Genomic DNA, 25,769 nt, shown 5'->3' with positions numbered 1-25,769 from the left:
CCCCCCCCCCCCCCAGGCCAGCCACCCAGGTGTCAACTGTCTGACCCTCCCTGTCCTGCCTTTTGTTCAGTCTACTCAGCAGTGGACAACACTCCATAAAATCCATAATCCATCAATGTCCCCCGCTTGTACATTCTGGGAAGTCATTTTAGCCGACTGGAGTGTGGCGCTCACCAGCAATAGCAGACTGAACTGTAGTGATGCCGACAGACAAAGAGTAGAAAAAAACAAATCCTCCATCTAATGACTACAATATAAAGTATGTAAGTGCGTGGTATAAGTAAACGTAGCCGTTATGTGTGCTTTATGTATACTCACCACCTCTGTAGAAGTCTCTGCATGTTCGGAGGTGACATGCTCCTGTAGGGACGTCTCTGTGTAGCCCATCTTGCCACAGTAAGGACATGTGAAGGACTGGGGTTGCTCTACTGAAAACGTGTCTCCTCCATAATACAAGTCTGCAAAACAAAAGGACAGTTAACAGAGCAAATGTTACCGTTTTTAATCAATATTCAGGTTTCTGTCTCTGGGCCTTCAGGCAGCTGCTTACCGTAGTCTACCCTGGTTAATATACACTGCATGGGGTGCTCTGTGGTGTGTCGTGTTGTCGTGGCTCCGCTCTCGTAGCACGATGCACACAGGTCGTAGTCGTAGCAAATTAAACACTTGAACCGTCTTCCTCTAAAGTTCCCTTTCAAACATGCATCACAGCTCACACCTGCAAAAGAGGAATGTAGTAAAATCAAATTTGTGGGAAACTGACAATAAAGTTACAAATTCCTGAATAACTGCTTCTGCAAGACCGACGGTGATAAAGCAAATCTCTATCTGCAGGCCAGTCTCAATTACATGAGCATGTGATTTGGAGTGGCACCAACCCACAAGTGCCAGCCATGAAGAACTCTGGCATTCCAGTGAACTTCACATGCAAGGTCTCAAAAGGCACAACTCAAGAGGCATGGCACACGGTGTTAAGCATCTGAAAGCTGTTTTACATCACAGCTTTTGTTACTTATTTATAGAGCTGTCCACACAGAAATATTTATTTTTATATATTTATCTAGATCTACATGAACCAAATCGGTAAAGAGCAAGTAAAGTGGAACCAACCAAGACAGCAGACATAGTGTCAGCCATTTCTATATCTTTTCACAAATCATCATCATATCAAATAGTATATACTTGTCCACTCTTTACTATGTGATTACAAGTGAAGAACTATTCAAGCACTGGCTCACTACTCTGCAGACACAACCAGTTATTTTCTATGACACATCATAGGTACCGTTACACACAATATCCCAACTCCTGCCTTGCTGAAAATTCCTTTGAAGGGGAAAAAAAAAAAAACACACCTTATTTAGCAAACTTGGATTGTAGGTATGCAAGTATTGTGAATACTCCCTTTGTTGAGACTGATCTGACGCCTTGCAACAAAAAGCGTAAAAACATAAATAGAAAAACTCCACATTTATAGACCAAACTCATGCATGAATAAATAAATAAACTGGCAATGTGCACATACCACCTGCACAACAGCAGGTTTTGCAGACGCTGACAAAAACAGAAAAATTGGTGCCACCTAAGTGGCAATAAAAGCTGCGCCTTCCTCCACTTGCACACGGGATTTTCACTACCTTAAAGACAACAGAATGCACTCACCTCAAAGGCTATAGCCTGACCACAAGGGGGCAATTTTAACGCCTACAAAGTAGCCTGACGTTACCTTTATTGTCCTAACACTTTATTCAAGATAAAGCAAGTTACTTAAGCAATACCTCTGCATTTATTTGGGCTGTCTCGTGTTTGCGTTGCAGATTAAACAGGATGGCAGGCCTGCTACAACTAAAATGATGTGAAGAATGGAGAAAGACGAATTTGCCCTCTCATGTGCTTTACAGTTAAAACATACAGTAACTTAACCCTAGCTAGCTAGTAGCCTGCCAGCTAGCTAGCTTAGTGATTGGTTTGTGGTCTGAGGTCTGAGGCCTCAGACTTCCTTCTTGATGACAGTGCAGACGGGACAGTGTTGCGCTAACATTAGAGCTACGGGCTCTTAAATCAACACATAACCTATATCAAGGAAGCAGAGGATCAGTGCCGCTAACATGGGACATCTAACACAACTAACAGGGGTTTTGGGAGCCAGTAAAAGCAGCATTAAGTCGCAGCTACACCGACGCCTCCTTGTGTTAGCACACATTAGCTCGCTAGCCCAGCTAATGCAAGGTAACGCAGCACCTACTAACGACTAAGCTCCGCAATGTTGCCGTATCATTGCGTGCGGGTTAAGAGACGTTACAACAGTTTACTTCACATGTAAAATATACGCGATATAAAGGTGAGCCAGAGCTCAACGTGTGTGTTGAGACCAGCCCGAAAACAAGCCGCGGAAAGCGCTACAGCAGCCCCCCCTTTGACTTGAATAAGCACTTAGCAAAGCTAGCCGCGGAGCTAGCTGCTCAGGTAAAGTAGTGCGCTGTGGACGTGTTTATCAACTCACCCTCATGTCGGGACATCCTACAAACAGCGGCACAGCCCCTCCTCGGGCTCCCCAGCGCGGTTAACGAGGGCCGATACAGTATTTTAGAGACTAAACTGAAGAAAAGCCTTCACCCTCGCTTCTTTTTCTAGCAAGATGGATCCGCCAGCAGCTTACAGTTTGTTCTGCTTCCCCTCCCAGAGTGTCACTTATCGCGGAGTGTTGCGGGGTGACCAGTAGGCGGCGCACTCCTACATGAAATCTGAAATCACTCCACCAGTGGTGGACGAAGTATTGGGATTAACAGCAGATAGCAAACAGTAGCATATACATTTTATTTTATAAATTAAATTTGTATTCCTTCACATACTTAAATATATATATATATATATATACATTTGACAACAATAATAAAGCATAATGTTCTATATCCCTCTAAGAAGGTAAATGAATGCTTAACATAAAGTAATCATAGTAAATCAACTTTTCCAATGTGTACTTTTTCTGCTCCAAGTTCCCAATTCCTCTAATAACTAATCAACTGTCTTATTTTTCAAATAGACAAGAGGGCCCTACATTGTGTCTTTTCTTCTCTTGAACCTTTCAGCAATGAATACTTTGAACTGTGAATGTATGTGTTATATTATTATAAGTTATTGTATAAGTAGCATTATAATGTTGTAGTGGTGGGGGTTATTCTTCAAAGTAACTATAGATGTCGAATTAATATAGTGGAGTAAAAGTCCAATATTTGTAATGTATGTAAATTCTGAAGTACAAATAGGCAAAACTACATTTTCCTTCATTAATGACCCAAATGATTACTTGATTATCAAAATTGTTCTGTTGACTCACTAATTGATTAATACGCTAATCATTTCAGCAGTAATACTCACTGTCAGCTCATGTATTTCAAGAGAGAAAATGTAAACCAGTTACTGTTTTCATGCAAGGATGATTATCAGGAGGGAGAGATGCGTAGGCTGCAGTGATTTATTTGAATGGACAGAACTAAAAGCCGCAACTTTAACATGTTGATAAAAAAAGAGCTTACAAATGTTATTTATATTATTGTCTGAACAAAAGCAGAAGAACTTATGATCAAGCACTTTTTTTTCATAAAAAGTCTTTATTTGTATTCAGATTCAGTTTATTTCTGTGCTGATGAGGACGCGTATGGTCTGACAAACCAGTGCATTACAATGAAGACTTCACAGCAGTGTAGAAGGCTGGGGTGGAGCTCACGACTATCACTTTGTCCTTTACTCCCTCTCAGAAGTTAATAGAGGTGTAGGATGTGTAAAAAAACAATCCCAGACTACCTCAAGTGGACAAAGAGAGACTCGTGACTCCGCCCTCGTGCATAAGCCTGATGTAGCCAAACAACAGTAACACATTCTGTACATACAATTTATTACATGTGCTTCATGTCAACAGTGGAGAGTGCGAGCTGAGGAGTATTTCATATCAAAAAGCCGCCTCTTCTTCTTCTCGGCCGTCTTCCCACAGCTGTATTGTATGACAGCGAGGGAGGAAGTCGAGAAAGAGGCAGAAACGCAGTCTCCCCAAAATACAATATCATTTATTTGAACACGTTGTGTAGCTGGAAACAAAAACAAGACAGAAAACCTGAAAGAATAACTTTGTAAAGTACGGTGTACCACGTATGGGGTAACATTGAGCCTTTGTATGTGAATGCTTTTGTGTACATGTTGGAGCTTGTCTACACTACAATCCAACGACCAGTAAATCCCATTTACCGAATGGCGACTGCTGGTGACATATGTTTCTGCATTAAAGGAAATTCTACCTTCCATTTTGCAAATGAAAAAGGTTGAAACCAAAATATGCTACAGTCGTATCTCACCTCAACACAGCCATTCACCAGGCTTTCAATCAAATTAAACCAAAGTAGTGGATACAAACCCTCATCTTCAGTTCAGAGTAATTATACCTTCATTTTCTCATCAAAATAGAACAATATTTACATATTTGCATCAGCTTTTATATTGGTGAGATCGGCCAGATAATTTTCTTTTAAGTCAAATGTTAATGTGGTCATTCATGATAGTTGTAGCACCTGAGCAAAGTCGTCTTCTCTGACCACTGATCACACGCACACAAAAAAAAAAGATTTATGGCTAACATCTCTTAAATTACATGAATTATAGCAAACACAATTATATACATTTATAAGCTTTACATTTTTGGGCATCTACTTATATTTACAGTACAATCAAAGTTTTGGATTTTGAAGGCACAGCTGTCTGTATCTCTCAGTGACACTAACTACAAACATTTAACATCGGAGTTGGGGCGAGGTTTTTTTTTTGCTTGTTTTGGTTAAACTAAGAATAAATGTATAAAAAAATAAAAGCATATAGACTGCACTTTTGCTTCAAATAAATCTGGTGTACAGGTCAGTGTCTTTAGTCAACATTTTGAGATTAAGGATGTGCCACTTTATGTTGTTAAAATTCCGCAAAAACACCAAACAAACACAGAATTCTATAAAATGCTAAAAGGTACAGTGTTTCATAAAGCTATCAGACAGGCTGCTCCAACATATGTAAGAAGTAAAAAGACCTTTGGATCGTCATACAGAAAAACCTGAGTACTTTTTTCCTCTAAAGCTGGAGTGCATCTATTGTAGCTCTTATGTTTTTGTAAAACCGCTGTATGTAATACAGATATATGCTACTTTGCCAACAGATGCCTGATAAGTGATGGTTTCTTCCTCGCTCCTCTTCTTGAACTGCTTGAGTATACTGTATACCCACCACATAAAAAGCTGATCTTGAGCAAATAGTGTTTGCAAATACTACAAATACAGTGAGTGGCATTGACTTTATACAATTATAAGAGAGTGTCTGTCTCAGCACTCTCTGTGGATGAGACCGTCTGAAAAGCCCCGGTTTTGGAACCTCGTGCTCAAGGCATCAAAGGACAAGGGCTGGGAAGTATTTGCAAACATTATTGGAGCCAGGCCTGCACAGGAAACAGTGAATGGTAAGCAGTCGTAGCACCGAGGTGCCTGTGGGTCTTGTGGCATCTCCTCCGTCTGTCCGACTGTCTGTTTAAAAGTCTGCCTGTCACTTTGTGCGACCTGACGGTTCTGGAAGCGGTTGGTCACGGAGCTGCTTGCTGCTGGATGTCTGGATATCTCAGTCCATCATTTCCTCCTTTGAGTAGTCCCTGGATTTTCTCTTGAAGAAGCCCATCTGGAGGATCACAAAAGTCAAGTTACAAAACAATAACTCTGTACAGATGTGGAGGTTCTATAGTAAAGGACTACTTCAGCATTTTTGGGAAATATACTTATTCCCTTTCTTTTTGAGAGTTACTTTAGATGAAAAGATCAATCTCTAAATATTGTTATGTATGATTACACCACAAATTGTATTTTTAACATTTCGTTTTTTGCTCGGATTTAAGAAAACGAGATGTAAAGTGTTAATTAGTGAGCGTTAGATGTCCTGGTAGGTAGATTTTCTTTGCTTTTGGACAGAGCCAGGCTAGCGGTTTCCCTCTATTTCCAGTGTATACAAAGCTAAACACTCCTGTAGTTTCATATTTAACATGCAGACAACAAAGTGGTATCGATCTTCTCATATATCTGTCGGTAAGAATTCAAAGGACCTTACTTCCCTTCCTTTAATGTTTAACCACTCCTTTAAAGTCGTGGTACATACGTGGTTCATATTCTATTGGCAATATATTACAAGGTATTTGAAGATACTCTGCAGTCTGTATATGTATATGCATATGTTACCTTCCAGAGAGCGAAGATGACGAGTGCTAAGATCAGCAGTCCTATTAGGATGCTGATGATGATGATCCAAATAGGGATTCCTCCTAAAGTCTCCTTCGAAACCTGGATCTTCACCTGATTGGCACACAGGTACAGAGAGTAAATGTACACACACGTGCAAACACACAAGCATTCAATGACAATACAAGCGCACAATAAAACCAATTTAAAAAACTTGATCACTTACACTTCTGGTCCTGTCACTGCTCAGTTGAAACAGGTTTGTGTTTTTGATCCCCAGCGTGGCGTTCACCAACATGTACAGACTGGAGAACTCGCCCTGTAAGATAAATCTCCTTTAAGTGTTTCCTGTCTATCCATCTGTCAGATCGCTTTTAGTCACTCGGCCTCCCAGTTCTTCACTTAGACAAAAATAAGCAGCCACGTGTCACATTAACCTACCTTGATGAACGTGGGTTTCCACACTCTGAATGTAACGTTGACCTGACTGATCGTAGCCTCGGGGATGGAGCAGCTAAATGATGCGCAGTCGAGGTTTTCACAGCTCTGTAGAGCAAATCAAACACATACGGTAAGACAGGAAGGACACACACACACACACACACACACACACACACACACACACACACACAGAAGTGGCTCAGAACAGAAGGTCTTATTGTGTTTTGAATAAGCCAAACAATTCAAACCAGGATTCATATGTGTCATAAAGCCAACTCCGAGCTAATGAGAGTAGTCAGGTCTGGTTGATCTTTTATTTATTTTGTGTTGTTCAAAGTATATTTACTTTAAAATATCAACCACAACCTTACTTTGTATAATAAGACCTGAAAATACATGTTAACGTGTGAGACACAACATATCTTTAAACAACTTTGAAACATTAAATAGGACTCCAGCCAGCGTAGTTTACGCCTACATTTGATAAATTTGACGTGTACTATAAACTGACCCATGTTCACCTTAGGGAGAAACAATGTGTTTCAGTCTGGCAGATTAATTGCATCACTGGTTAAGCCTGAGTTGAGGCTACGCCTGAAAACTAACCTGAACAGGAACGGGTTAGTGCGGAGGGATTAGTTTCCACGGTAGCTTAGGTCAGGCTTACTTAAACATCCTTATAAAACAGAATTTCCTGAAATAAGCCTGGTTTCACTGGTAATCTGTCTTTGGAAAATAAACCCACAAAGAGGCTCATCACTCACCAGCAGGAAGACACTGAGAGTTTCTTTCTTTGGATTTGGATTTATAACTTCCGGGTTAATATTCTTGGGGTTGATCCAAGGTGCTGCGTCACATTTCACCTGGAGAGAAAGGAGAGGCAGATATGAAATTGGGTCCATCTGTTCAGATCCACTTGCATGTCCACATGTGTGTGTGTACTCATACCTGTGGGCTGGTGGTGACGTGTGTCAGGTACAGTAAGTTGTTCTGCCGAGGAGACAGGCGAGGATACATCACTGTAAGCTCGACTGGTGGAGACACCATATCACTTGACTTCTCCACCTGAGGAGAAGCGAGATGGAGAGGCGGAGTGAAGAAGAGAAGCGGCCTCCGTTTTACTAATATTGTACCTTATCTGGATTCCCAAACAAACCCCATCTGCATATGATCTCTGTTACCGTGTAGCTGATGTTGACCTCCTCTCCGATCACGCTGGTGTCATTGAATACAGTAGAATACTGTTCACCCTCTTTTACAATGATGTGTTCATCCCCAGGCCGCCTAAAAAAATAAATTCAAACGCATATTAGGTTTTTTCTGTTCTGAATAACAGCTTCAGACACAGACAGATGCTTATACATTTAATATGAAATGTAGATACCATGAAACCCAAAGCAGAACACTGACATAATATCATCTTAAAAAGTGTATATGTTGCAAACAGTATATTTACACATCCAGCAGATACAGAGCAACATTATCATACATTTGGGATCATGTTTGTGTCCTGTTCCATATTCGCTCTCTTTTAACTCTGATTTTGGCCTCCACCAGCTCCTGGGGGAAATATCTGTCTCTTTAGCTTCTAAAAGCTCCACTATGTCCACCAGCTAGTCTCTGAATATGTCTGTCTGCTGTTTGGTGTTGGGCAGGTAGTTTACAGTGGATTTTCTGCAATTAAAAAAGCTGCCTGCTGTGGCTGAAAATAACACTGACGAGGGTGGTGACAGGACGTCTTGTGATCCATTGTTAATATATCATTGTATAGTGGTACCAAAATGACTTTATTTTTGACGTTTTGATTTGTTAAACAAAGGTGTAATGACGGCATGTCATTAACATGAATAGAACACGTCAAAATGTCCACCACGACAGGACTATAGAGACCATTATTGCATCCTCTGTTTGTAGTATTAGTATTCATGATCATTAAGGAGTGCAGCCACTCACACGGAGAATATCAGGCCAGCTTCATATTTCACAGGGATGGAGATTTGCACCGTGTTGTCATGCATTGTTGAAGCCAGCTCTTCACTGTCACTGGGGGAAAAGAAATGAAAAGTTGTACAATTCCAATTTGTACAATTTTTTTAAGACAAACAGCTTCAAACTGGAAATAAAAAATGCCGTGCTGATTCTCTCACCTTGTAGCTGTCACATTGATCTGAATTACCTCCTGGATATGTTTGGGATTTACCTCAAATTTCACTTTGAAGTTTTCCTGTGGATCACATCACAAAGATAGACAAAAAGTGATACATCGCACAGGTAGTATGTAGGCTGATGAATGTATTATATGCCGATACTAACCTCTACATTACTTCCCAAGAAGGGGTATCCAACAGCACACTCCACATTTGTGTGATTCAGAGTGCATTCTTTCTCTGTCTGAAAACACAAAACAAAACAAACATCATGACACACTTTTCAATCCATATACACTTAAATGGTGCAAACAGAGGAGTATTAGAAATCTCACCTCTACTTTAACATAGTTGATGTTCGGTGTGAAGCTGAGGATAACTTTAGTGTTGTACGCATTGTCCTTGCTGTTTCTAATGTTGATGTTCACATCAATCTTGTCTTTGTTGGCTTTGATCACCATTCTGGAGAAGTAAATGAAAACTGTCAGCATGCTTGTCTGTGATGCACAAATCTCCCCACAAGGGTGCAGTCATGCACTGGAAGGAGTTGCTGCTAATAAGGTCTAATAACTATGTAAACTGTGTTATGAGACACTGTGACTTAGAGACAGTACATGACATGACTTCAGTATACAACAGTTACATAACAACGAGAGGAAAACTTACAATGACCAATCATTCATAAATGTACATACGCTAGTATTGTTTTGAGACAGATTTGAAAAAGTGTGAACATATTCTTTAACGCTAATTCCGCTTACCTTTTGACACTAGGCTCTGCTTTGAGAGAGAGGTCAGCAATGCACTTCTCATCGCTTCCACAGTCAACTAGAGGAATCTACGAGATAGAGACGAACATTTTCAAGTTCTCCTCCAGTGAATAAAAATGTTTTATTGTTACTTTATTTGGATGTCTGAGTTCACTGTAGATTCGTATATGTGCAGAGTTTTACACTAGAAGCCAAATTGTCTCTTTGATCACCTAAATTCAGAGTTTAAGATGCATATGTACGAGCACAATTTTGTGATGTTACAACTAGTTTGGAGCCCAATCATGGTCCGATATGCAACTTACAACTTACTCCAGCGTACAGATGAAAAGGACTAGGAGAAGCAGGAATTAAATTTGTAAGATTCTTTTAACCAGTTATTCATTCCCTTTCCCTTTTCCCCACAGAGCGTTTGAGGGTCACAGTCAAATTTGTTCCCACTCTCAATGCTCTCCCACTGGACTCTTAAGATCAACAGCGTCCACCCTCCCGAGAAAGGACGAGAGAATATCATATGCAGCACAATGTCAAAAGAAAAACTTCCGTTTGATGACTTCCCCTTTCTGTGTCCCTTCTCTTCCTTTCAATAACAATAACAGGAGAGGTCCTGAGGTCCTAATAGCGCTTCCTCGCTTGTGGGAGTGCAGCGTGCATTGCTGCTGTGACAGTATCTGACGCTGAGGATGTGTCAAGGCTCATAAACACATCACATATGGTCCTGTGTTTAGAAGCGAGGAGGGGTTTGGCTTTCATTTCCTTCTTTGTTACGGGCTGAATTCTCATGTAATATTTCCCCTCTTTATCTGGACACATCACTCATGGCATCACTTATCTGGAGACCCTCTTGTTAGAACAACTATGCATGTGGGAGTGTGGGAAGACTGCCCTAATTTTTGGTGTTGAAACACTAACGCAGTTTTCGGGAAACACTGAAGGATGGCAGTCAGCTGTTGCAGATGTTAATGTGGCGTAACAGCAGCGAGTTTGGAGCCAGACAAGAACACCCCACTTCTCATTCTCAGATTATAAAGACAGACAGATGTTTAAGACCAGGTTCAAATCCTTCCTGTCTGTGACTCAAAGGTTTCTGCTTACTGTTATTTGGCAGTTCATCCTTAAAGTGCTGAGAGAGACTCTAACAAGTGATATGAAATACTGTCTTACTGTCTTATTGATGGATCTGGGAAGGTTTTCATCCAGAACGGGGCCTTGGTCTTCATCAGCAAGTCCAAACTCCAAAGACACCATGAGAGGGTCTCGGAAGTCCAGCCGGGCCTGAGAAAGGGGAGAAGTGGAGCAGGACAGAGGATGGTGAGGAGAAGGGAACAAAAGTATAAAACATGTAAACATGTTTTTGGCTGATTAGATCCTTCATCAGGACTTTGTGGGGTTTGTTCAGGCTATGCCTGATCGACGGCTCCCTGACTCTTGTTTGTACTTAGTCATATCATTCAGACTGAAAGGATGAGCAACAAGAAGTAATCCAGAGTTAGGTATTTCAGACAGCGATGATGGTGGTGCTAGATGAAAAGGTATTACAAATCATCCTTAGCGGGACATGGATGCCTATAACAAAACTCATCCAATAGTTGTTTCACCCAAAACCCCAAAGGTTAAGCTCTTGGTGGCACTAGAGGAAAGGTCAGAGGATCACCAAAGTCAGTATGCGTCATCCTCTGGGCACCATGAATGTCTGTACAAACATTCATGGAAATCCATTAAATAGTTGCTGAAATATATAATTCTGGACCAAAAGGGTGGACCAACACGCCGACATGACCTTAGAGGTCTAATCAACCAGAATAACTGGAATAACCTGTGTGAGGGTGCAGGGCCTTTAAATTACTGAAACATGAAGACAACACATGAAGGAACAGCTTCACATTGCAGTATGGCATGGACTGTACAGACATGGTAGGTTAAATATGAGTCTTTCTTGACCCTGTGCCAAATTTTGATTAAACCTGAGAAGTATAGCATAAGGAACACATGCTGCGTCTTTAGTCAGGCACATTACTGACTTGGACCTAGATACTGTAACAGAAATGAGGCATTAGCCACACCCTGAGTATGAAGCACTTTTTGGACATGGATTCTTTAAAGATACATCTGCTTTCAGTTCATCCAGTTCATCTGGTCCGTCTTGGACTTAAGTAGTTGCGGTACAAATCTTCTGACCCTTGTGAACTTCTCTGCGCTGGACTATGTGGGAAGTTTGTGCACAAACTGGCACACCAGAACAGAGCAGGTATTCATGCTCGGCACACAGCAATAACAGCTGTTTCAACTGATTAGTTCCTCCTTCTCTCGCCTAGAAATCCATTGCTGCAGTGAACGGCTGGAACGAGAAACTTTGTACGCATGGCTTTAAATGTCACATTGCGACAGTAGGTGGTGTAGCTGTAACATAGTAAAGGTTTCAACTGTGATGATCAGTCTGTGATGTGTTTGTTAGGCCATTTGTAGAAATCTCCCCCGACTTTGAAAGTCACTGTCACATTTTTCATTCTCTCTTTGTTTTGTCTTCTTCTCTCCTCATCTCTTCAACTCTCCGAGTGCCTACAGATAATTAATAACTCGGAGCAGCAAGCGGCTGTACTCGGCATGCTTTGATCAGGACGAGTCTGTTTCGTGTTATGACCAAGGTCTTCTCCGCATGAGCCTTCTCACAGCTTTGTCCTGTCTCCTTTCTGGCTCAAAACACAATTTAGATCCCCACAACAAGCCTAGAATATAACTTTCATGAATGAAAGTCACAGAACTTGTATTCATTCAGTTGATCTAAGGACTCTGTCTTGTGGAAACAGGGTTAAAAAATATAGTTTTGGGGTTGATTTCGTACAGGTAAGAAACCACAACTAACCCCATGTGTACATCATAAAGATAAGAGTACTTGCCGACATGATGAAGGTTTCGTTCACACATTTTCTCTCTTTGTCTTTGATGGTGAGGTTCCTGGTAATCCTGCGATCACTTTTATCTTCCGAGTCAATAAATGAAGCCCTGGCTTTCGGACGCAGAGCGTCCAAAAACAGATCGTAGCGGATGTCTGCAGCACACGACACAAAAGGAAACATGTAGTAATGACACACAACAACTTTGACAGTGAGGAGGGCTAGAGATGAAATAATAGGATGCCGAATGGCTCACCAGCAGTAGCGTTTAAGTCCTGCTTGTCAGATTTGATGCCGTAGACAAAACACACCTCCGTCGTCACACACACAGATTTGCATGTGCCACGCTCACACTGATAATGAGTCTGCTGCAGGTTGATTTTAACAGGGTCAAAAGTCATGTTGGCACGGAGCTCTGCAACATCTCTGGACCTGGTGAAATGAGACAGACATGCCAACTTCTAGAAAACATAATTGTAGTTGTTTTTGGGGCAGTGTGTGAGTGTGTGTGTGTGTGTGCGTGTGTGTGCTGAACTGTGCGCAAGTTTCTTGTAAGGAACAAGAAACGGATGCATCTTGAGAGCAAAACTTGGCCTCAACTCTCTCTATTCAACCATGGGGCTTTCTAAAACCCCGGCCAACAGTCCAGGAAGAACAGCCGCCTGCTGCCAAATCCTATTTAAACTCTAAGCCACTTGGGAGATGGAGTTTTCACACAGCTTAGCTGAGCCTCTGCCAGTAGAAACTGTGGGAGAAGGTCTGCTTGGGAAGCTAAATCATAGTGCGGGCTGATGTTTTAAAACTTTGCGGGTTAGTCCAACAGCCAGGAGTTGTAACAGAGAGATCATTAGGAAGTTGTTGTTCTCAAGCCCACAAACCCAGTGGGACACGCGCAGCTGTCTAAACCCGCAGAAGACAGCGCTAAACGAACATGTAAGATAAAGTCTCCGGGATACGGGCACTGCTGCTGGTAATGATTCAGGTGGAATGTGTAGTTTTGGGAGTGAATGTGTGAGGATGAGCCGTGACTCACCAGAATAGTGAAGCCCCTCCCAGACCTCCTATGGTAACATCAGTGATTCCATCGCCATTAAGATCCATGACTCCGTGTATGGACTGACCAAAGAATTTCACCTTTTTACCGTCCCCACCTGCAGGGATATGCTGCAGAGAAAAACACAAGACCAATTAGTTTACATTAAAGGAGAATTCCGGGATATATTTCAACCTGGCATATTTCCCAAAAGTTATTGTGGCTCTATGGGTAACTTTGCACTTGCCACCTTTGTTGTAAAGCCCCCTAAAGCCTTCCAAACTAACATGACGTTTGGGAAATAAGGCTGGGTTGAAATATAACAGCATTTCCCTTTCAACTAAATAAACACTTACAAGTATTTTGGTATCAACTGTTCAGGCACTGTCACTGTTCTCACCTGTACGAATTTCTCTTTCAGTGACGTCTTATCTCCATGATAGATGTAGACGGCCCCTCGGTGGTCGTTCTCAAAAGGTGCACCGATGGCCACGTCGTTAAACCCGTCCAGGTTGAGGTCTGATACTGCAGCAATGGCCGTACCAAAGCGGGCACCGCATGGTTCATTCTTATTGGTGCAGCTGGCAGAGTGGGAAGTACAACAGGACTGATTGACAGGCTTTAAAGTGAACTCGTGCTTAAACTGGCCGTCCTGGAAATAGAGCAGAGACAAAAAAAAAACCATCACAATCTGACAGAAGCTCTGTCAATCATAGACACACACCTAATTCTTTTTTAATTAACCTTCTGTACCTGGTCGAGTTTGTAGACGTAGACTTGTCCCTGCTCGTCTCTTTCCGTGCCCATATACATTGGAGCTCCGACCAAGAGGAGATCCGTGTAGGAATCTCCATCCACGTCGACAGTCTGCAGGACGCTGCCAAAGTAGGAACCAATCTGCAAAACAAAACAACATTGGACAATGATAATTCAGAAAACAGACGTTTCTGTGTTTTGCACTTCAGGGCCACCAACGTTTTTTTTTACCACTAAGCCACTGTAACGTGTACATTTTTCTTTGGGGATTAGTACAGTCTTATCTTATTTAAAGTCGGCTTGAAGAAAGATGTCTTCTCTGTAAAACAAACACAGAGGGACGAAAGCCACCCCAGGCACCAAACTGAAATAGACTCACCTGTTGTCCTTTCAGTATCTGTGAGACGATGATGTTGTTCTTTTCATTCAGACGATAGATAACAACCCGGCCTGTGTGGTTGTACCGCGGTGCCCCTGTGATGTACAGCACTCCATCAGGGGTGGAGGCTGACTGAACATCATAGCCTGCAGAGAGACATGTGCATGCACAAGTACACAATGTATTCAATTCAGTGCGTTCTTTACATAAACATGCATCAACAGGAATGTGTCAAACCGCACTTAACAACATCAGGAGAAAAACAACTATGGATCTCTTTGAAGGGTATTTTTAAATGCTTCTTCTGCCAACTGTTTACATCTCATTGTGAGGAGGAAACTATAAAACACTCTTTCGAAACTGGCAGGAACACACACACAAGCACACGCACTCACAGACAAGCACACGCACACAGGCTACGTATGCAAAGTCTGCAGTCAGACCATTAGGTATGAGCGTGTGCCAACAGCTGAGTTTACAGTACGCGAGCCTGGACCCACCAGTGCTCTTTCTAATGACATGTTGATTAAATAACTTAATATTAAGATGCTGTGGTTGCTCTTAGAGCCATATAAGGCAGCAGGACGAGAGGAGCAGAAGAGAAAAGGCATGCATTTATTATTTATGGGACAAAGAGATAGACAGCATCTTACTCCTCTATGTAACAGAAACTATATTTATTCTGCAGCTGTGAAAATTCACCAAATCTCAAGAAAGATCTAGTTTATCTCTCTCTCTGTGTAACACAAAGACACTCAGATAGAGTTGTTCTTGGACGTCTAAAAACTGTATTCCTGTATATTATTCAGCTTATTAACAGGTGTATGTTTTTGTATTTTTTGCGGGAACACACATGCAGAAGAAACACGAATGGCACAGCGCAGAAGCAAACCTGGAATCTACAAAACTATTTTTTAGCTAATTTCGTTTAAGTGACTGGGTGCTATCTTTGAGTCCGGTATCCAGCTGATTAAGACAATACGTCTTAGGGCCTTCAAGACATAATGACTGAACTCACCGAGGTACCCAGCGAGTCCTTCGTACCCGGCCTCAGTCTCTGGGTCGTAGAACTCGGTCTTCCCCGGAATGATCGTTCCTCCAGCAGTATGCATGACCACTGTCCCGTTCCAGTCAAACGCTCCCACTGCTCCCAGCATCAGGCCGTCCTACGAGAGACAACAGGGCTGATGTCAGGAGCAGTCGGATATGAGATCAAAAGAGTTAAAACGATTTCTGTTAGTGAGTGGTGTACAAAATATTTGTATCATCTTTACTGTGGTCTAAAGTAAACAGTGGTGGCCAAAATAGTATAACTAGTCCAGAAACATTTATTCACGTATCTAATCAAAAGAAAATCAAACCACTAACTATTTTGAAAATGTATAAATTGATATTTAAGGAAAACGTACAAACTTCCAGTGGTTCCAGCTTGTTAAATGTTTCTGCTTTTCTCTGTTATATCATTGTAAATTAAACGTGTAATAATTCTGAGAAAAAAATATCTGGCGGTCTGGGATACCGTGATAAGCATTTTCACAATTTTACTTGTGAAATAGTTAACTCATTCATCAAAGATTGACATGTCAATCAATAATGTAACCTCTTGAAAATATAGACACACGTAAATAACCTGGATAAAATAAAATATAGTAGAATACATCACAAAGCAGAAAACTAAAAAATGTACTTCAATCAATCTTTTTGATTGTATCTACAGGATACAGAGTTCATTAATAGGAAAGGGAGGGGTGACAGGACGTTATGTATCATTAGTCACAATGAAAGTCTTCAAGAGCCTCTTTCCCGCTACTGAGCCTTAAAGCGAGGCCTCCTGTGTTTAACAATGACTCAATCTGGTTGTGTCTGGTTGAATGAGCCACTGCAGCCACTGAGACAGTGTACACAATGATCGAAGAGGTGACAAATGTGAGTCAGGAGCAGGAAGAGAGGCTTAAGAAGCTAGTTTGTTTATAAATAGATGTAGGAACCATCTAATGAATGAACTCCAAAGGCATGTGAAGGGGCAAACGCAAGCACGTTGTTCTTAAGAGTAGTGAACAAACATCTGATTCAACCTCCCCCGCTGTCTCTAATACTGAAAATGCCTCGTGCTTGCCTTTCAATCCCCTTCTAACTGTCTCGCACATGCTCTCATGCAATCAGACCAAACACGACCAGCCTGAAGTCTGCAGCCGTGTGACGACAGAGAGCGCCTGTGTCTGAAAACTTCCACTGACCCAGTGAATCACCGAAGGGTTGAAGATGCACTGGAGATAACACTGGGGCTTTGTGTCTGGACTAGTTCATTAGTTGAGCAAACATCCATGCCAACGCATTCACTTCCCCGCAAGCACATAAAATAAACAGTTCTTTCTAAAACGAAACGCCTACAGACATCTAAACTTATATGATGCACTTGTCTGTCATTGGTTCTGGTTCGGTGATTCTACAGTAGGTCACTGACTTTTACTTATATGGTATTTGTGTATTTATCTGACATAAATAAATGGATTTAGACTTACTTTGGAAGAATGTGCACTGAACCCAGCTTGGGACATCTCCATCTCAAAGGAGGAGGTGAAATTGCCGGTTGTAGCTGAGGATGAAAAAGTTCATTTTAACCTTTATATATTAAAATAAACAGCACATAATACAATGTTGTTAGTATCTCCTAGTCACATTCCTATTAATTGTTGGATCGAGAGAGTTTAATATAAATGGTGTCCTCTTTAAAAGAATAATTCAACTTAGCTTTGTGTTTACCGTACTGACATGAAGGTGGTGTTAATCTTCTCATCTACAGCACAATTCATTTTATTGATTTTTTTAAAATACATTGAATACAGAAGCAGACTAGCTGTTTCCCTTGTTTTAACTATTTGTGCTATGTGTGTTTGCAGGGACAACATTTACCTTCCAAAGCAAAAATCTTGCTTCCCAAAGCGTCCACAATGGTCAACAAGGCCACCTCGTCGGACACGTTGAAGAAGTGGTCTGCCAACGGCTTACTGGAGATGGACGCAATCTCCTTAATGAACTTCTGCACTTCTTCTGCACTTTTGTTCTGACGATTGTAGTCTCCTAAAACCTGGAAAAGATAATAAACAATCTTAATAACATCAGGGCTGAAAATGATTGACTGAGTGACTAACTAACAGCTTTAAATGATGGCTAAATAATTATTAAAGAAACTGTTTGGTACACTTCCCTTGATTGAATTTGAATGATGTTGCTTATTATTTGACTAAATTATCAAACTCTATTATCAATATTTCAATAAACCGCACAGTAAAATGGCTTTAATTCACTATGATTTCTACAGTCTGCATATTCCAGCTTCCTTTTTCATTAATAAATAAGCCTTTCTGGGTTTATTATTAACAGTAAACACAAAACGTCCTCAATCCTGAAATCAGAAGACACAGTCATACATGTTAACATAATCTGTGAAAACAACACAAAGGTAGTTTGTACCCACAGCAATGCCAAACCTCTCGATGTCATCGTCGTCGCAGTCTCCCATGACCTTGCCCAGATTGTGGGAGTCATGTGACTCTCCGTCAGTCACAATCACCATGACTTTCTTCACCCCAGGTCGTGCACCGCGCTCCGGCATGAAGGCCTCTTTCCTGATTGGTGCAATATTTTCAGTCAAAGTTCAGTCAAAAGAACAAAACATCTGGAGTATCTGCTGAAACAGGACCTTAAATAAAGCCTGTTGGGTATTTCACATTCATGACACTGGTGGGAGGTCTTTTTTTATTTCATGCATTTGTGCATTTATATCATGGCACTTGCATTACCCACAATGCAACTCGACCACTGTCAGTTGACTCAGAGACTCGGGTTTGTTATTCTAAAACATTTGTCACATATGCTGTCATACTCCCCGACACCTGTAAACAGACATTGATACATGTCGGACCAATCGGGGAACCTCTTCTCGATATTTCAGAAAAAAATCTGACCAATGACAGCACTGTTTTAACCAAAAGGAGGGAGCTTGTCTGAGTCCCTTGTCCAGCCAACTTGAAACGGCACGCTCCCATTTATATGCCTATTAAACCTTGCCAGACCATGCTGACGTCATCGAGAGCTATGGCCCTGCGTTGCCAGGCTCGCCCAAATGAGGAGGGAGGGGTTAGTGTTGAATACCTGGCAGTATCGATGCCCATGAAAGTCATGGTCTTGAAGCCGGTCTGCTGAGGAAGTTCTTTAACAAATTCCAGCAGATTATGAGTGTTGTCGAACTGGCTCAGGTTGACGCGGTGAGTCACAGTCTCACCATAGGACACTATCCCCACCTGGAAAACACACACATGTTCTTCTAAACGTTATCCTACATTACAATATATTTTTCCTTTTTCTCTCCTTCTATGTTCTCTTCTCTCCCTCCCCTCCCAGACAGTCTGCTGAGGATGCGGTTGGGTCTGGTAGGGTTGATATGACACACTGTTCTTTATACAGAAGGCAGAGGACTTCAGCAGCCATGGAAGATGTGACTTACAACCACTGGGCTCCACAGTGAGAAGACTTTCCAGCGTTTCCCTCTGGAAAACTCCAGCAGCTCCAGGCCAGATCAATGTAACCATAATAAAAACCAACCACCCAATCGAGGAGCGATCCAAGACAAGTGGACAGAAATACACTCAAGGTATAACTTACTAAGGCAAAGGCTAAAATTACTTCGAAGACTGAAAAGGCATCAGTTCATGAAGTCTCCTTTATGAAGGACACATTGCAGTTATTCTCACTGTTGGCACCGTGTGGAAAATTCCATAATGGTGGGCACTTATGTCATCAAACATAATATGAAAAATTGAGTTGGCAGCGAACAGTTTATTCCTTCATTCATCCTTTTTTTCTATGTCTAATCTTATATAACCCATTCATCCATTACCCATTTATGTCTGACACAGAAAGAGTAACTTCCAGCAGGAAACATTATTCTTCTTTTAAAGATCCTTGAAAGTAATTTATTCATGCCGCTGACCTGTGAGAGTTTAGGTCCGATCTCAATGTTCTCGATGAAACGTCGCAGAAACTCGATGATACTTTTCCAGGGGTAGATACTGTTAGATCCATCCAGAACGATCACAATGTCCAGCTCTTTCGCACAGTCTGGAACAAAGCCAAACAAAGTTTGTTTGTTTTCATTTCTCTGCATGCAGCTACAGGAGATTGTTTTTATTTAGTACACATTAAATGTTTTATCTTTAAACTTTTCCAAACGTCTGGTTTCACTAGAATTGCTGATTTCACTCCAAAGAAAGAAATGAGATTATGCAACACATCCAGTCCCCTTTCCTGTTTACTTGTGCCCACAGCAGACACACAACAGTAGCTGCTAATCAAAATGTAATAATGTCGAGCGGCGGTTCCCAACCTGGGGGTCGGGACCCCCACAAGGGGTCACAGGTTAAACTGAAGGGGTCGCAGGAACAGAATTCAATAAATTACTAGATGATTTTGGGTCTTTTAAAGGAATAGTTCAACCTTTAAAGTGCACTCATTAACATGTGATACTTATACTTATAGGATGAGGATAACAATGCGAGGCATCACGTCTTTCACATTGCAGAACTTTTATTTTTCTTACCACTAATCCCATAGACATGTAGTAATTGGCCTAAATTAGACTAATTTCTCCATTCGTTACACATTCACACTTCATGCCGAGACTGTTAGGTTTCCTCGTGTGAGTCATGAAAGCAAACAAAGTCCCCAAAGACCGCGCAAAATCTCTTATAGTTCTTACATTTACTTTAATTTAGCACTTATCAAATCAGTTTAAAACGTGAGACATGTTCATAATTTTTTTGCGGCAGTATATGATCAGTCTGTGTATGTGTTGAATGGCAGAGAACTACTAAAAGAGTCATAGAAAGAGAAATATCACTGTAGACTGTTTACTCTCTGGCTCTCTCTCGGCTGTTTCCTTCCTGGGAAACAGAGTGCAGGCGCAGTAAACTTTCTCCTAACTTGGGCATACAACGCGGCAGAAGGGCTGGGCTGGGCCGGGCCAGAGAGGGATGGGGGTCGCAGACAAGTTTACATTAAGAAGAATGCTCTAATCTCCCTCTTCGCTGAGAGAGGGTGAGTTTGATGTCAGGGTCTTGGGTGGTACTACTGTGAGGAGTAGATCACAATCTCTTATCCCCGACAGGCAATTTGTGCGGAGGCTGTCACGTCCTGCGTAGATGTGCTGTGTCTTTTTTTCCTGTCAGGCAGCGTACCTTGCACGGCCGGTGCCACAGAGTTGAGGATCTGGAAGGATTCGCTGACATTCGCACACACTCCTGAGATGTACTGCTGCCGGCCGCACATGTAGCCATACTGAGGACCACAGGCCTGTGGAGACAGGACACACGCATACAAACAAAATGAGACTGCTTGAGAAAATAGTCACAGACTGGTTAGCTTTCCACCAGTATTAGGTCATGGGTGAGGGGAGGTTCAGGGATACTGAGGACAGAAACCAAGAGGAAAGAACTACTCAAGCTGAAGATTACAAAGAGACTATTAAAAAGCACCATAGATCCCTTCAGACTATACTTCTCCAGAGAGAAAAAGAGAAGAGGGAAACAGAGAAACAGAGCCTGCAAGGAAGTAGGGCTTCAAAATAACCAACAAGAACTGGAAAATTGTATAACATTAATCTCTCAGCATCATTTCCTTAGATTTCCCTCTGTGCTCCACAACCTCAGTGCTTTCCTCACACTGGGAGGGATCCTGGACTAAGAGTCTTCAGCTATGCTAGCAGCTCTGTGAGGCTTTGGCACAGAGTTGCTTTGAGCTAACCGCTAACATCCCGATGCTAATTAGCAAATACTACTGTGCTAACATTTGCTAATTAACAATAAACAAAAGCTATAACTGAGGCTGATGGGAATGTCATCTGAAAGAAATTAGATTATGTAACACATCAAGCCTTCAAAATAAAAGCCCTAAAACAAGCACTGAATCCAGATGCCAGGTTTTTATGAGTTGCATTAATATATATCTATTGGCCACTAGTCTATTGTTTCTGTCATTTTTTAAACTCTGCTAATCTAAATATAATTTTACTGGACTTCATAACCATAAAATGGAATGGGTGTCGCCACCTCCTACATTCATACGTACATTTCGACACACAGCTGATTTACATTCCCAGGACATGAAGCCTCACTGAGAGACATGGGAGGGTCAAGCCCACTGTTTCCATTGAGACCAAAGGTCTAGTGAACATGTACTTGCTGCCCAGTTTCTTGCCAAAAATATGCAAAGCTCAGTCCTCCTTTTGTGTTTGGTATGGAACATGTACTATAAAGCACTTCCATTAACTACAAAGAGCAACTTCCCCCTTACCAGAAATCCCCCGTTGGGATTGGTCACCAGCGTGGTTCCCATGGTCATGTTCTCCTTGACTTCATGTAAGTTGGGAACCGTTGTGTTTTCTAAAGAGAAAAAATATGGACGAATAAACAGAGTGAGACAAACAGAGAGCAGCACAGAGGAAGAACAGCTGGACAAATTCCTCTTCTGTATTTTCCCAAAGGAAGAGAGCCGCTCACCCTCCGTCCTTACTTCCCTCTACACCGAGAAGATGTAATAACCACTGACATGTGGTTAAATATAGCACGTTTCATTAGTTTACCTCAGTGTTTAGCTTATGGCAGCTGATAAAGGATGCAGAGCACAAACCAACATGTTTTGCTGATAAACATCCCAGTTGCAGTGAAGAAGAAATAGAGGATTTGAATCATTAAGCAATCACAACATGTGGCTAAAATTAGCATGTTATTACAAACTCTCCAACTTGGGAATGTTTTTGGATCTGCTTCACTTACCACATACTGTCACAAACTCATTCACATGCCATTTCAATTCTGAATCGAGCTCGTTACCAATCCCCATGAGGGAATTATGATATTTAACCTTTTCTGATTCTCATTAGCAGCCAGGAATGTGCTCTCCTCTGAACTGACACGAAACAGAGCTGTTAGTAGTTAGTGTGACGTAATCTCATTTAATGACTTAAGTCTAGCCCTATTCTTCATCTCTTTGTAAATACAGATTATTGCTTTTATCCGTGTAGCCGTCCCCTATTTCCTGTCTTCATGCTTGAAAATACTGACGAGGAGAACACATAATTAAAAGATCTTTTTTATCACTCTAACACATTTTATTTGATGCTCAGTAAACAGTCATCTCTCATGCACACACAGGGAACTTTGATGTGAAAATAAGTTGTTTTGTAAATTGGCCTTTCTTTATTTCCTAACTATCTGATGTGCTCTCAAGTGCTGTACTTAAGGACAATTTCGAGGTACTTGTACTTCATACTTCTACTCACAATAAATTCACAACCCCGCAGTATATAAATTAATCAAATGAGCTTCATTGGGCTAATCTGAATAATGAGTATTTTTTCACTTGGTACATTAAGTATATTTTGATGCTAATCCTTTTGTACATTTACTTAAGTCAAATTTGGACAGCAGTACTTTCTGAGTATTCACTGTTGTATTGGTACTTTTACTTTAGCAACTCTTTTAGCATACAGACAGACAAATTATAAATATAGCATTTCATGATCATTTTCTCCAGTTACATACACACAACATGCATTCACATCTATACGATCAGTTTATCTAGAAATCCACCACTGCTGAGTAATTGCTCAGCCTGAAAGACTGCAACCTAAATTTTCAATTGTGTGCAGCCGACAGTTTATGTTTATTGTTTGTCATTTGGATTTCATTTTTCCAAACAGAACGTAAACATACTGCAGTGCTGTTTAGCAGATCGTGGATGTTGGGAGTTTCTTGTCAGTATTTCATCACACATAATTGTCCTGGCTTAAAAAACGTTCAATTGTATTGGTCGGACACAACGCTGATTAAGAATTACAACATTACAACCACACAAATGTAACTTCCATTATGGTTTGGCATATCTCTCTCCTGCGCTGCAATCACGCAAACCTAGTATGGAGACAGACTTGGGCGTCGTCAGTGGGCATAGACGGAAATGACTATGTGAAAGACAAGCCGCTTCCTCGTCCAAGGTTGAACTTTGTCAGTTTTGCTTTCAATCAAAATACAGCACTGTTGCTGTTGTCGTCATGTAATCCACTCCCAGTTGTTTGCCGAGTTGTCTGGCTCCGGCGGCCGGGCTCAATCCATTCCCAGTGGATGTTTTCCAGACTAAACTTGCATTGGTGAGATTTAGGCTTTCGCCTGCTTAACTCATCCAAGATAAAAACAAATACAGCACTCTCCTCTGGTGAGTGGACGAGTATTATTTCCAGGCCTGACTGTGAATTATCAGCACTTAAAGCCAATAATTTACCAACAGCGGGAGAACTGTAACTCCTGTTACTTGATAATTCTGAAGTGTCAACAGCGGTGGTTAAAAGTCCTAATTGCTGAGCTGAGAGTTAGTGTGCAGATCTACAGTTCACGGTAGCTCTCAGTCCTCCAATGTGGACACACAGCCAAAAGACTTTGCAGACTGCTGACCGGGAGCTAAGTTGTGTTTATCTGTTTAATTAAGATATAATTGGAAGGATGAAACATTAAAACCTTGTTTATTTACTCTCTTCCTGTTCTGATGGGCCTCACTTCCTCCCCAGTAGGCCCAATCAGATATAAGTCTGAAACATACAGTAATACAAATAAACACAATATATTCGCAAAATCTCCAGATTATTTTCTCAGTTAATGAGGTGACATCCTCAAATGTCTGGTTCTGTCCAATCAACAGTCCAAAATCCAGCCAGAGATTATCTATCTATTTTTAGTCATTATTCAATCAATTGACTAACTTTTTCAGCACACACACACACACAGTATTCTTACTAGGCAGATCCAGTTTGACACACGTGTTGTCCCCCCTCCCCACAGGACACTTGTAGACATCTCCTGTCCGTTTGGATGGTTGGCCCGACAGCGGCGATCCAATCAGAACCCTGAATAAATAAAGAACATTTGGTATTGGTTGGTTAGAAATCCTGCCAACAATCACACACCAGCATCACAGTTTAACGATTGTGATAACAAGCACAATTCAAATATTATTGCAGAAATTAAGCATTGGCAGGCTGGAAGCGGTGACTTTAGATTTGCCTTAATTATACTTAAACATAAACAGAAGGTCAGATTGGCTGAAATGGTTATAGTTGGTTTATGAATCTGTGGCTTTCATTTAATTATGCCTGAAACTATGGCATGAAACTGAAATAACATTGACATAGCTCATTAAAAAAAACACCTTATTATCACCTCATTACATACTAATGCATGAAATGTTGCAGATGTTTGCAGATCGCTACAGTCTTATCAAACATACTTGTATCTGGTCTTTACTGGACATGTATGTTCAGCATACACAAATGCATGCGTGCATGTGTTACATAACCATGTTCATGTGTGAGTTTCATAACATATCGTGTCGCACCGTCAGTAAACTAAAACGAGTCAAGTCGGTCCTCTGCCTTCCTCTGAGCACTCAGGCTTATTAACAGTCCTGACCTCTAATGGGCTCTGGTCCTCTAAAGCCAGACACAAAGTGGAACAACAACAACACGCTCTGCTCGGACCACAGTCAGCTGTGAGAAACACCACAACATTACTGACTTATTTATGATAAACAATCAGGATGAAACATAACTGTTTATTCTTTCAATTCATCTGGAAATGATTCATGACTTCAGATTGTTTCTGTGCTGTGTTAGTTTATCATCTTTCCTAATCCACAAAGTCATCATATTTTATTTAAATCTTATTTTTCTAATCCAAGCTAAATAACGTTATCAGGACTGTGGTCAGTTCACCACTTTGGTCCAAACTGAAGTATCTCAACAAGTATCTGATGGATTGTCATGATCATGATCAAGTTCATGGTGCCCAGAGGATGAATCGGTGATCCCTGAACTTTTCATCTGGTGACACCACCAGGTCATGAAAGCCTTGAGTTATTTAAGTTCTGTGGCTTCCAAATCTCCCAAATTTTAAAGGAATAGTTCAAGATTTTGGGAAATACGATTCATATTTGTCTGTTTAGGCTGTTCTCATTCACTGTTAATACTTATACCTACAAAAAAGTAATG

At 41.2% G+C, this 25,769-nt stretch overlaps 2 protein-coding genes across 2 annotated transcripts in view; both read right to left on the bottom strand.

Annotated features, from left to right (window-relative positions):
- kcmf1 (potassium channel modulatory factor 1) overlaps nucleotides 1-2,710 on the bottom strand; it is an 8,847-nt gene extending 6,137 nt beyond the window's left edge. Inside the window, exons 1-3 of the mRNA XM_031860095.1 lie at nucleotides 2,504-2,710; nucleotides 551-718; nucleotides 319-458 (exon numbers count right to left, since the gene is read on the bottom strand). Of these exons, the coding sequence (XP_031715955.1) occupies nucleotides 319-458; nucleotides 551-718; nucleotides 2,504-2,519 (324 nt within the window). The 5' untranslated portion in view covers nucleotides 2,520-2,710. The remainder of the gene's footprint in view (nucleotides 1-318; nucleotides 459-550; nucleotides 719-2,503) is intronic.
- Nucleotides 2,711-5,232: 2,522 nt separating this feature from the next.
- itga1 (integrin, alpha 1) overlaps nucleotides 5,233-25,769 on the bottom strand; it is a 38,605-nt gene continuing 18,068 nt past the window's right edge. The window contains exons 3-30 of the mRNA XM_031860040.1: nucleotides 24,520-24,629; nucleotides 22,025-22,113; nucleotides 20,911-21,025; nucleotides 19,668-19,795; nucleotides 18,830-18,978; nucleotides 18,153-18,303; nucleotides 17,588-17,762; nucleotides 17,197-17,270; nucleotides 15,693-15,840; nucleotides 14,675-14,820; nucleotides 14,293-14,436; nucleotides 13,940-14,191; nucleotides 13,540-13,670; nucleotides 12,763-12,938; nucleotides 12,510-12,661; nucleotides 10,777-10,887; nucleotides 9,604-9,680; nucleotides 9,178-9,304; nucleotides 9,009-9,086; nucleotides 8,843-8,919; nucleotides 8,649-8,738; nucleotides 7,877-7,979; nucleotides 7,644-7,760; nucleotides 7,460-7,558; nucleotides 6,696-6,800; nucleotides 6,481-6,573; nucleotides 6,255-6,368; nucleotides 5,233-5,703 (exon numbers count right to left, since the gene is read on the bottom strand). Of these exons, the coding sequence (XP_031715900.1) occupies nucleotides 5,647-5,703; nucleotides 6,255-6,368; nucleotides 6,481-6,573; nucleotides 6,696-6,800; nucleotides 7,460-7,558; nucleotides 7,644-7,760; nucleotides 7,877-7,979; nucleotides 8,649-8,738; nucleotides 8,843-8,919; nucleotides 9,009-9,086; nucleotides 9,178-9,304; nucleotides 9,604-9,680; nucleotides 10,777-10,887; nucleotides 12,510-12,661; nucleotides 12,763-12,938; nucleotides 13,540-13,670; nucleotides 13,940-14,191; nucleotides 14,293-14,436; nucleotides 14,675-14,820; nucleotides 15,693-15,840; nucleotides 17,197-17,270; nucleotides 17,588-17,762; nucleotides 18,153-18,303; nucleotides 18,830-18,978; nucleotides 19,668-19,795; nucleotides 20,911-21,025; nucleotides 22,025-22,113; nucleotides 24,520-24,629 (3,388 nt within the window). The 3' untranslated portion in view covers nucleotides 5,233-5,646. The remainder of the gene's footprint in view (nucleotides 5,704-6,254; nucleotides 6,369-6,480; nucleotides 6,574-6,695; nucleotides 6,801-7,459; nucleotides 7,559-7,643; nucleotides 7,761-7,876; nucleotides 7,980-8,648; nucleotides 8,739-8,842; nucleotides 8,920-9,008; nucleotides 9,087-9,177; nucleotides 9,305-9,603; nucleotides 9,681-10,776; nucleotides 10,888-12,509; nucleotides 12,662-12,762; nucleotides 12,939-13,539; nucleotides 13,671-13,939; nucleotides 14,192-14,292; nucleotides 14,437-14,674; nucleotides 14,821-15,692; nucleotides 15,841-17,196; nucleotides 17,271-17,587; nucleotides 17,763-18,152; nucleotides 18,304-18,829; nucleotides 18,979-19,667; nucleotides 19,796-20,910; nucleotides 21,026-22,024; nucleotides 22,114-24,519; nucleotides 24,630-25,769) is intronic.

Source organism: Anarrhichthys ocellatus, unplaced genomic scaffold (assembly GCF_004355925.1).
Source record: "Anarrhichthys ocellatus isolate YVR2014 unplaced genomic scaffold, GSC_Weel_1.0 scaffold23, whole genome shotgun sequence".
NCBI lineage: Eukaryota > Metazoa > Chordata > Actinopteri > Perciformes > Anarhichadidae > Anarrhichthys > Anarrhichthys ocellatus.
Note: the sequence above shows the minus strand (reverse complement) of the source record. Positions and strands in the feature narration are given on the sequence as shown.